At 41.6% G+C, this 11,429-nt stretch overlaps 2 protein-coding genes across 6 annotated transcripts; one reads left to right on the forward strand and one right to left on the reverse strand.

Moving 5' to 3' along the window:
- Positions 1–43: 43 nt before the first annotated feature.
- Positions 44–9,763, forward strand: LOC139576958 (serine/threonine-protein kinase N2-like). Of its 2 annotated transcripts, none has more exons than XM_071403612.1 (19): positions 44–1,488; positions 1,779–1,920; positions 3,736–3,890; positions 4,110–4,332; positions 4,451–4,597; positions 4,863–4,972; positions 5,210–5,353; positions 5,461–5,536; positions 5,635–5,815; positions 5,997–6,138; positions 6,310–6,399; positions 6,495–6,586; positions 6,716–6,892; positions 7,000–7,062; positions 7,147–7,223; positions 7,348–7,490; positions 7,685–7,792; positions 7,952–8,032; positions 8,177–9,763. In XM_071403612.1, the coding sequence occupies exons 2-19, from the start codon at positions 1,788–1,790 to the stop codon at positions 8,378–8,380; spliced, it is 2,346 nt and encodes a 781-aa protein (XP_071259713.1). In that variant the 5' UTR covers positions 44–1,488; positions 1,779–1,787; the 3' UTR covers positions 8,381–9,763. The 2 variants fall into 2 exon arrangements, with proteins under 2 accessions (XP_071259713.1, XP_071259714.1); XM_071403613.1 differs by having other exon boundaries at positions 3,739–3,890.
- LOC139576960 (palmitoyltransferase ZDHHC12-B-like) lies at positions 9,384–11,403 on the reverse strand. 4 transcript variants are annotated; one of them, XM_071403615.1, is made up of 5 exons: positions 11,164–11,403; positions 10,776–10,909; positions 10,591–10,680; positions 10,284–10,453; positions 9,384–10,140 (listed from the first exon to the last, which is right to left on the reverse strand). In XM_071403615.1, exons 1-5 carry the CDS (start codon positions 11,258–11,260, stop codon positions 9,825–9,827), a joined length of 807 nt encoding a protein of 268 aa, XP_071259716.1. In that variant the 5' UTR covers positions 11,261–11,403; the 3' UTR covers positions 9,384–9,824. The 4 variants fall into 4 exon arrangements, with proteins under 4 accessions (XP_071259716.1, XP_071259719.1, XP_071259718.1 ...); XM_071403618.1 differs by having other exon boundaries at positions 10,284–10,450; positions 10,591–10,671; positions 11,164–11,401; XM_071403617.1 differs by having other exon boundaries at positions 10,591–10,671; positions 11,164–11,401.
- Between the last annotated feature and the right edge of the window lie 26 nt (positions 11,404–11,429).

The raw sequence follows: 11,429 nt of genomic DNA on the forward strand, positions 1-11,429 counted from the left end.
GCGTCACCCTTTTTCTTCCAAACATAACAATGGTCATAATGGCCAAACAGTTTTATTTTTGTTTCATCAGACCAGAGGACATTTACGACAATGCTAAGTCATTACGACAATGCTAAATCATTACCATCACGGTACATATTTCTGAGGAAAAGTTGTGTTAAATTACAATTGATATTGATGATTTTTCCAATATGTGAACCTTCATTTCTAAAATAATGTAAAATATTGATATTTTGATGTGGTAAATACATGTTTCTGAGTATCATCAAGGCATATACGGACATTTAGACATGATGAATAGATATAATTAAGAAAACTTCAAAATCGTTAAAAAAACATGATCTAAAAAAAACGTGAAATGTTATATGAACAATTTCTGTAATTTTCTTTTCAACTAAAATAGCAAATCTTATGACGTGGTGGTAGTGACATTTTCCCTCTGGTATTTGGGGTAACCAATAAATATTGTTATATTCTTAAATAGAATGGTCTCAGCCACTATTAGATCTTGTTTCCAGACAGAGTGAAGAAAATATTCAGATAGATAAAAAGCAGTTCAAGAGGTTTCATTTTCAATAACATTTAACATCCAAAAGTGCCCGTATTTGCAAAATCAACCATATAGTCACCTGATTTGATGGTCCATAATACAATTAATTTTGGTCCCTGGCTGCCTTGCCAACGTTTAGCTGAACATCATAATTCATTGCTCATTCTTACATCTGTCACCCAGTGCTCATCAATCTTATCCCACACTTCTCCTAGCATAGTGTAAAAATTATAACATAAAGCTATTTTATAAGTGCACATATTTTTACAATTATTACACTGCATGCATCCCATTTAAAACTGGACATAAAGACATGTCCTTCTGCATAAAGAGCTGCAGCTGACTCCCAGGAGCGTTTGATGTATGTCCCAGGCGCTCACCCATGCTGGAATGGGTTTAGAAAGGCTCTAGCTGGATGCTCTCTGCCTGTCCTGTGGAGAGCGTCTCTGTGTTTGTCTTTGGTTGGTGACAGAGAGGAACATGTGGTTCTGCGCTGGCCAATGCTGAGCCTGGACAGGGACATCAGCACTCAGACTAACAGCAGTGTTGGCACAGCAGAGGGATCCCTGCCACCCCTGCAGGAAGCCGACACAGGAAAAACACAGTGAGAGAGAGAGGGAGGGGTGAGAGAGTGATTAGTAACAGAAAGAAGAGGCGAACAGGATGCAGTGGAAGAGGGATTTTGCAGAGCAGTCAGCAGAGAGGCGAAAACAAACACAAGGAAAGACTGCTGTGTGACCAGATTCACAAGATGTAAAGCAGCTTCAGGAGGAACCCTGCCTGCTTGTTTGCCACTGATGCTCTGCAACAACAACAGCAGAGGACTTGTGTTTTCAAGGATAGTGAAGGTGGAGAGGTACAATGTGAGAAGCCCTCCTGTGGCCAAGAGGATGACAAATTAGCCCTTATTCAGCAAGGAGAGACAGGAGTGCTCCGAGGTTAGTGAAGTGCATGGTCATACTACTGTTTTCACCTGGTTTAGGCATGTTTGTATTATTATTTTAGCTCATACATCCCTTTTTTCAGATTGGACACTGGCAGAGCTGAGACTTACACAGATGCTTCTTGTTTTTTAGTTTCTCATTCACCACTATTTTATGAGTCAGACAGACTATCAGAGTATTTATTTTCTTGGATCAATCAACATGGAGCAGGTTTTGTTCAGGTGTACTGTACTGGACTGGGTGTGTTTCCGCATCATTGTGTTAGTGTTATTATCACTTTCCAGGATCTGGAGATGCTGTCTACAGCTCAGCAGATGCTGCAGGACAGCCGTTCCAAGATCGAGCTGATCCGAATGCAGATTATCAAAGTCACCCAGACTGGTGTTGGGGATGGGAGCAGCAACCATGACAGCACCAATCATGGAGGTCAGAGCTTTATGGTACAGTTTAATTAGGTGATCATGGTTATAATATACAGTTAACTCAATCCACATCTTTGCACAGAATTTAAAATGCTATCAGGATTGAACTGCCATCAGATAGGTTACTGTCTTGTATCTTACTATAATTTGTTAGGTACAGTGCATTCAAAGTATTCAGACCCCTTTACTTTTCCCACATTTTGTTATGTTACAGCCTTATTCTAAAATTGATTAAATACATGTTTTATTTTTTGCAAATTATTAAAAATAAAAAACAGAAATACCTTATTTACATAAGTATTCAGACCCTTTGCTATGAGACTCGAAATTGAGCTCAGGTGCATCCTGTTTCCATTGATCAACCTTGAGATGTTTCTACAACTTGATTGGAGTCCACCTGTGGTAATTTCAATTGATTGGACATGATTTGGAAAGACACATATCTGTCTATATAAAGTTCCACAGTTGACAGTGCATGTCAGAGCCAAAACCAAGCCATGAGGTCTAAAGGAATTGTCTGTAGAGACAGGATTGTGTCGAGGCACAGACCTGGGGAAGAGTACAGAACATTTTCCCCAAGAACATAGTGGCCTCCATCATTCTTAAGTGGAAGTAATTTGGAACCACCAAGACTTCCTAGAGCTGGCCACCCGGCCAAACTGAGCAATCGGGGGAGAAGGGAGGTGAACAAGAACCCGATGGTCACTCTGACAGAGCTCCACAGTTTCTCTGTGGAGATGGGAGAACCTTCCAAAAGGACAACCATTTCTGCAGCGCCAATCAGGCCTTTACAGTATTAGTGGACAGATGGAAGCCATTCCTCAGTAAAAGGAATGACAGCCCACTTGCACTATACCAAAAGGCACCTAAAAGACTCTCAGACAATGAGAAACAAGATTCTTTGGTCTGATGAAACCAAGATTGAATGCCAAGCGTCACGTCTGGAGGAAACAAGGAACCGCTCATCACCTGACCAATACCATCCCTATGGTGAAGCATGATGGTGGCAGCATCATGCTGTGGGAATGTTTTTCAGTGGCAGGGTATGATAGACTAGTCAGGATCTAGGGAAAGATGAACAGAGAAAAGTACAGAGAGATCTTTGATGAAAACCTGCTCCAGAGCGCTCAGGACCTGAGACTGGGGGGAAGGTTAACCTTCCAACAGGACAATGACCCTAAGCATACAGCCAAGACAACGCAGGAATGGCTTTGGGACAAGTCTCTCAATGACCTTGAGTGGCCCAGCCAGAGCCCGGACGTGAACCTGATCGAACATCTCCGGAGAGACCTGACAATAGCTGTTCCATGACGCTCCCCATGCCACCTGGCAGAGCTTGAGAGGACCTGCAGAGAAAAATGAGAGAAACTCCCCAAATACAGGTGTGCCAAGCCTGTAGCATCATACCCAAGAAGACACAAGGCTGTAATGCTGCCAAAGGTGCTTCAACAAAGTACTCAATAAAGGGTCTGAATACTTATTGTAAATGTGATATTTCAGTGTTTTATTTTTGATTAATTTGCAATAATTTCTAAAAGCCTGTTTTTGCTGTCTGTAGATTGATGAGGAAAAAACAACAATTTAATCAATTTTAGAATAATGCTGTAACATGAATGAACAAAAAATGTCTGAATACTTTCCGATGCTCTGTAGTTCCAGTGTTTGTTTTGCTTGCTATTTTATATGCTGGTATGATTATGAAAAATGTAACACCACTGAAAATGACAACTGTATTACCTATGTGAGGATATATCATAATGCTTTCTCTATGCAGTCTAAGTCTGAACTTGGCCTGTTTTCTCATGCATCATTGATCCAGAAGGAAGTACCCCAGTGGGTGTAAATCCCCTGGACATCCATGTGGCTGAGTTAAAACACTATGTCCAGAGAGAGACAGAGGTGGTGAAGGTGGCCAGGGATGTGGTGAAGCAGCTTGAGGAGCTGCCATCCCAGGACCAATTAGCCCTGGCTGAGGTGGGGTAGCTAGGATGTATCTATAAACTATTTTTTATTGTTTTACAATTCTATTTGAAAACATTCTAAAAACAACCTACAAAATTAGTATAATTTCAGAGGGACTAATGAATATTTTGTACAATTAGTTAGTTTGAGAGTGGAAAGAGTCTTGGTTAGAATTTTTTTTTTGTGCCTTTGCTATGCATATATGAGAAAATGCATAAATCTCTCTACCAGGCCCGGTCCCGTGTGCAAGACTCTTCTCAGAAGCTAGATCTTCTGCGACTTTCTCTGGATCACCGCCTGGGTGAGTCATCTCAGGAGGCTCTCCGGGAGCCTGTCACCAAAAAGGGGCTCCCTACAGTATCCCCACCCCAGGAGGGACAACAGCAAAATTGCCTACTTTGCTCCTTCCCCTCCTCCACCTCCTCATCCTTTCTCAAGGCGGCCTCCCTAACAGGTAACTACTCTCTTCAAACCTTACAGGTATTTTATGTCTGTTTATGGATCTAATGTAAAAGCAGAATGATCATGTTTATTTTAAGGCCTGTTCTCCTGATACATGTAATATTTTACAGGCACACTTGAGGTCATGCTTCTGGGATGTGAGGACTTGCTGAAATCACTGCCAGGACGAGGCCAAATAACCAGTGGATCGTCTTCTCCGGAGAGCCCACCAGATTTCCATGTCAACAGCCAACCTGATCACACAGAAAACCTCTCCTGTAAGTCCCCATATAAAGGACATTAGCCCTACACAGCTCTTTAGTGTTAGATTCAACATCCACTACCTCCTCTTCTGCAGGGGAGTGTACTGCGTCTGTATGGTATTAGGGTTAGTGCCCAGAGGGCCAGTGACTTTGTGTTGAAGCTATGGTTGTTGCATTTGAATATCAAAAGTACTGCACCTGTAGAACCATGTCTCCTAAATGTTATTGTAGTCATGGAAGTACAGTATAGGACAGTAATATCAGACTTTCTGTCTGGCAGTGGAGATAAGTGCAGTGTTGAAACTGGATAACAGAGTGGTGGGTCGCACCTACTGGAGACCTTTGAGCAAGCAGGCCTGGAGACAAAACTTCAGCATCCCACTGGAGCGGGTAAGTAATGTCAATGGAGTGGGCAATTGATACAACCAGTTGAAGTGGGAGAGGTGACTGGTTGAGGCAGAGTTCTTTTAACTGAACACCAGGAGGAACCATTGTACTTCACATAACTGGTTGTATGGGAACTCTATGGAATTGTTGTACATAGTCTGAAAGTGCCTGTATTGGTAAAATACCATATCATTTCTCAGTTGGGAGATTGCACATGTATTTCATCTTTGTGCCCCCCAGTCTCGGGAGCTGGAGATTGGGATCTTCTGGCAAGACTGGAGGGTGATGTGTGCAGTCAAGTACCTGCGCCTGGAAGAGTTCCTGGACAACCAACAACATACCCTGTGTTTGTGCCTGGAGCCCCAGGGAACACTCTTCACTGAGGTCTGATTCCTTTATATTTCTGAATGTGAGATGGCTTTGCCAGAGTTCGGTCGATCAACCAGATACCCATATGTAACAAGCTACTTGTTTTTCTGGTGGCTTTGCAGATTACGTTTGTCAACCCTGTGATTGAGCGCCAACCCAAACTAAGGCGTCAGAGGTGCATTTTCACAAAAGAGAAAGGTACTGTATGTAACCTGGCTGTGGTCACAGATCAAATAGACCTACTCAAGTTACTATTGATGATAAGTGTTGATGGGTGTTCCTGTCCCTCCACTCAGGGAAGAACTTCCTTCGTGCTGCCCAGATGAACATGAACTTTGCCACATGGGGTCATCTGATGATGAGTGTCCTGCCTCAATGTTCCTTTACCACTTTAAGTCCGTCTACTTCCTCAGATGTTGTGGTCAACCCCCCACCTTCTACCAATAAGGCCACTCGGTCAACCCCCTTACTGCCAGGGTGAGAAAGAACACAGTGCTGCCCATGGAAACACAATTAAGAACTTAGTAGATACAGTAAAATAAGTATTTTGAGTAGTGTATTTATAAGAATATTTGGTTATGGGAGTATATGTAATATCTTTACCATTGCATGATTTCCCTGAATATATGACCATCACTGTGTTTCTCTATATCTGCAGGGAAGTGCCGGTGATTAGTCTTAACATAAGTGAGGAGTGTTTAGCATTTAAAACGTTTAGCGTTGACCAAGGAAGAAACATCCCCAACACGGTGTCAACAGCACAGAAAACACCACCTATGCCTACTCTGACAGAAAAAGAGGTGAACACCCATACCAGCTCCACTAAACATAAAATGGTGGTTCCAGTCTATTGTCATCTTGTTAAAGTAAAGTGCATATAGTGCATTGGTAGACTTGCTATTTGAATAAATGACTGGCCTTGATTGGTTCATGATTCTACCTTCGTAGCATATCCGTCTGTCTCTTTTCAGTCCTCCATTGAAAACTACACAGAGAGAACAAGGATGCAGATGGAAGATTTCAAATGTATCTCTGTCCTGGGAAGAGGACACTTTGGAAAGGTCCAGACTTTTTTGCCAACACGACATTATATTACAGTACTATATGATTTTGCACAGCCCACTGCTTCATGTACGCCAATGTTCACCCTATCCAGGTACTTCTAGCTGAGTTTAAGAAGACAGGAAAACTCTATGCCATTAAAGCCTTGAAGAAGAGGGATATTGTAACCCGTGATGAAGTGGACAGGTTAATGTTCTTTATTAGGACATATACCATACAATGAATAGCCTTGCTCACCTTACACAAATACATTAGTGATACCCACAGATAATAACTTATTTACAGTAAGAAATGCTATTTTTGATGCCTTCACAGTCTTATGTGTGAGAGGAGGATCTTCGAGATGATCAATGCATCAAGGCACCCTTTCCTGGTCAACCTGCACGGCTGTTTCCAGACCAGTGAGCATGTTTGTTTTGTCATGGAGTACTCACCAGGAGGAGACCTCATGATTCACATTCATAATAACGTCTTCTCTGAGTTGCAGACCAGGTGAGTTTTACCCGACAAGCACATACACATACACACACACACACACATGCACGTGCCATTAAAAAACAATTTGGACAGTGCAAATGTGTATTTTCTTTGTGTTACAGGTTCTACTCAGCCTGTGTTTTGCTGGGTCTAGAGTTCCTGCATCTGAATAAGATAGTTTATCGGTGAGTTGTGTCTATGAGTCATATTAACTAGCACTTAATACAGCTCTGGCTACAGCTTATTTCATTTGCATGTGTTTTTCATAGAGATTTGAAGTTAGACAACTTGCTGATGGATGCAGACGGATTTGTTAAAATCACAGACTTTGGACTTTGTAAAGAAGGTAAAATTATGGTTTATTATATCTTACGACAGGGTTTGTGGTTATGTGTGGAAATTACATATGACAAATTGTATGTGTGTGAGCGTTTAGTTAAATTCTGCTCCATCTGTTATTGTACTGGCAGGGATGGGGCATGGCGACAGGACATCAACATTCTGTGGAACCCCAGAGTTCCTGGCGCCTGAGGTGCTTACTGATGATAACTACACACGAGCTGTGGACTGGTGGGGCATGGGCGTCCTTATCTTTGAGATGCTTGTTGGAGAAGTAAGTCATCAACAGACCAGAAACACACTCCATAAAACACAGTCATAGATTTTTGTAAACAACAACAACAACAACAAAAACAGTCACAAATCAATAATAACAGCACAAATACACAGAAATGTAATGCTTTATAGTTTCAATGACTGGTGGTCGTATATCAGAATAAAGGCTTCCCCCTCTCCATCTTGTGCCAGTCTCCATTCCCAGGAGAAGATGAAGAGGAGGTGTTTGACAGCATAGTTAATGATGATGTTCAGTATCCTGGATGCCTCTCTCCAGACTCCATCTCCATCATTCAAAAGGTAACAACCTCCCCTTTCTCTGCTCATTCTGTCTCTCATATTTTTTATATATTTGGAAACCGTTCAGAAATAGTTTTGTTATGAAAATATCAGTATTTGTTTTGAACCATCCCCCTGTCTGTACATGCTGATCCCTAATCAAACCCCTCCTCCCTGCAGCTTCTTAAGAGGAATCCAGAGAAAAGGCTGGGAGCCGGAGAAGGGGACGCAAATGAAGTCAAGGGAGAGAAATTCTTCACGGTAATTTAGTTCAAATCAAATAATATTCAATCAATGCTTTTAGATATACTGTAAATGCATCAACCTTATCTTTGAGATGCTTGTAGGAAAATAACTTATATTTTGCAATTTAACCCATATGCACTGTATCTATTTGACAAACAGACTATAGACTGGGATGCACTGCTAGCTAAAAAAGTGAAACCTCCGTTCCTGCCAAAAATTAAGGAGTCTGTGGATGTCAGTAACTTTGACAGCGAGTTCACGAGTCTCCAGCCGATCCTGTCACCTCCTCCCGTGTCCTGCAGCCTCTCCCCTGAGCAGCAGGAGGCCTTCGCAGATTTTGACTTCTCAGCCCTGCATGGATGAAGCAATCAGAGACCAGGGTTGCATCCAGCTCATGAAACGGTTGCATGAACAGTTCCATAGCACAACCTTTTCATAACTGACAATAACTGAATGTAGCTCGCCCCAATGGTACATGTAGATGAGGCGGACTGTCCTCACTTCCATCAAAAGCCATCATCAACAAACCCAACCAAGCAGGATATGGGATATCTGCAGGTGGAAAGTAATTTGAATGCAACCCTGGTATTTCTGTGCCATGAATTAGTCTGACGGCCAGGTTCTATGACTGTTTCATTGTTTATAGTACCCAGTGACATCCAAACATTAACACTAGTGTGTAATGCTCTGGATTTCACTCAAATAAAATTGGCTGCCATCTAAGAAACATAAAGGATTTGATGAGAGGTCTAATGTGGACAGAATTTGAGCATGCTTTGTGGCCTTTGCTTATTTTGCTATTATCAGATAACTGTTCCCTTCAGAGAGGTAAACGCTGCCATTTCTATGCATCACTGTGAGAGGCTTTGCCCACTGCCTTGACTGAGCAAATGAAAAAGGCTGTTTATTCCTGTTACAATATGTCTTTTCAAAATGTTGTTCTGTGTGAAGATGAAAAATTCCATGTTCTCATACCTGGGTCCAGTTATTCCCTACCGATGTGTGTTTAACTACTAACTCCTACTAACATATCTACCTTCTACCTACCAGCCAATTTATTATTTTTAGAGTGACTAAAATGTGCATGGCACACTTGTTGTGAACTTAGTTTTATGTAGACATTTTCATGAGAGAAGCCATTAAATAAGGTAGCCATATTTATGAATAAACCAATATTGTGGGATTGAGCACTTAATGCAATAACGAGTGAGATTGTGAAGTGAGAGGCTGATAGTTGATTATGATAGAAATAGTATTTCTTTTGCTATTAAAACGGTTCAATAGTTGCTGCTAATAATTATGCATTACTGTATGAATGTATGTGGATTACCACAAAGAAATGTAAATGAGACAAAATGAATGCATATTCATTGAAATCATTAGTGTTTTATTGTGTTGTCTATGTCAATAAATACAAAAATATGAATACATTATTTCCAATTAATGAAAGAGTGAAAAGTTTTATCAAAGAATACAGGTAAAAATTCTAACGTTTCAACATATTATAAAACAGAGTACTAAAGTTAATGCATAACATTTTTGATCAACACCTTTCAATATTACAGTACATCATTAGTTCAACATGGCAAAATAGCATACTCAATGACTCACGATAAACTGTCACTCAGTTAAACAAAACAATACAAAATACCTAGGACCATGTATTACATAAATATCAAAACATTAGGCAACTTCAACTTTGCAAAAAATCTAAATGATGGTGGAAGCAGAATGGAAGGCCTACGCGGTGCCACGACCCTGGATTAATCCTATAGCCTGGTATGGGCATGTTGTCTGTAGAGTGAGGTCAGACGTGATTGTGGCTCCCTCTGTAGTACACCTGCTCCCACACCACAGTTCGGCACATGCAGAAGAAGTCCCAAAGATTACAGAGAATGCCACGATCAAAGGGGTTCTCCTCGTCACTGTAGCTCTTCAGGTAGGAGATCCGGTGGCGGGACATGAACTCCCAGGTGGTGGAGTTGATGGAGATCAGATAGAGGTGGCAGCCCAGGAGCAGGACCACCACCAAGGACAACACACCTACAACACACAGCGCTGCAAGCAGAAACCCATTCACAATGAGCCACAGTTTCCAAGTGCCAGAAGAATGGAAACCTGACCTGAAAGACAGAGTACATCAAATGATATTGACATCAATAATACAACAAGAACTATTGCGTATGTGGGACAAATAGTATTTCATCTACATCGCAATAATAATACCTCATAGCTACTTTCATCAGGTTAAATCACCCACACTCACCAAGCAATCTGGAATGCCCAGAGTAGAGCAAGCAGCTGAACAGCCAGATAGATGATGAAACAGCGGTGGTTTCTCTCACCCACACAATTCTCTATCCACGGACAGTGATGGTCAAACCGCCGCACACAATGTTTGCAGGCCTGGCAGTGCTTAGCTCTCATGGGCTGCTGCTTGAGACAAAGAAGAGAGAACAAGGAGTCATACATACTAACAACAACATAGCACACCCCCAATATGTCATCTCATCTGTGATCCAAGATTGTAGTTATGTTATTAATGATCTAACTGCAACTGGATGGTATTCTACCTGTAGCAGACAGTAGCCACACCGGCGCAGGCGAGGTATGGGGTTTTGAGGGATCATCTCCTCCAATTCTTCACCTGAGCCCTGGGCATACTCACACATTCAAAGCAAATATAATGTAACATCAGTATGGAATACATCTTATTAGAAGGGGTTTTGGGGGAGGGTTGATGGGGGTTAAGGCTCACCTTGACACTGTCAGAAAGAACAAAGCCCGGGTCCATCAGAGAGACAGTGAAATACAGCATCACTGACAGCAGGACTAGCAAGGAAAACACTACAGGCTGCATCAACTCTCCATTCTCCCTTTGTCTTCGGAGATCTTAACAGGCAAGATATAAACTCACTTAAACACCACATAAATCCAACACGTGGAAAATTGTGTTGTTAAAATTACTATTGTATTCGTTGTAACTAAAATATATGGCTGAGAGCAACTACTTTATCTAGCCTGCAAGCTATCAATAGTATTGTTGTCATAATGTGACAGTCTCCAGTCTCTGTTGCCTGGTAAGCTAACGTTAGCTAGCTAAATGGCTAATCAATATGGTTCGCCTCGAAGAGAAGCTAACTTACCGGTGTCATGCAAGAATAGTATCAGTGTAATAACCCATGTTAGGATGACATGTGCGGTCCTAATTAGAAAATCAGATCGAAACACGTTTTTAAACATCGTTGCATGATTGAACGAACACTAGCTAGCAAAGTCATCTAGCTAGTTTTATTTGCGACTTCCTGTTTTGGTACTGCATGTCGTTTGTGTCAAACTTAGTACTGAAATCAATGGGGGGAAAGGGTGGTGTCAATTCTAAAATCGGGAGTCGTTTTAATAAAATACCCTT

The sequence above is a fragment of the Salvelinus alpinus genome, chromosome 5 (assembly GCF_045679555.1).
Source record: "Salvelinus alpinus chromosome 5, SLU_Salpinus.1, whole genome shotgun sequence".
Taxonomy (NCBI): domain Eukaryota; kingdom Metazoa; phylum Chordata; class Actinopteri; order Salmoniformes; family Salmonidae; genus Salvelinus; species Salvelinus alpinus.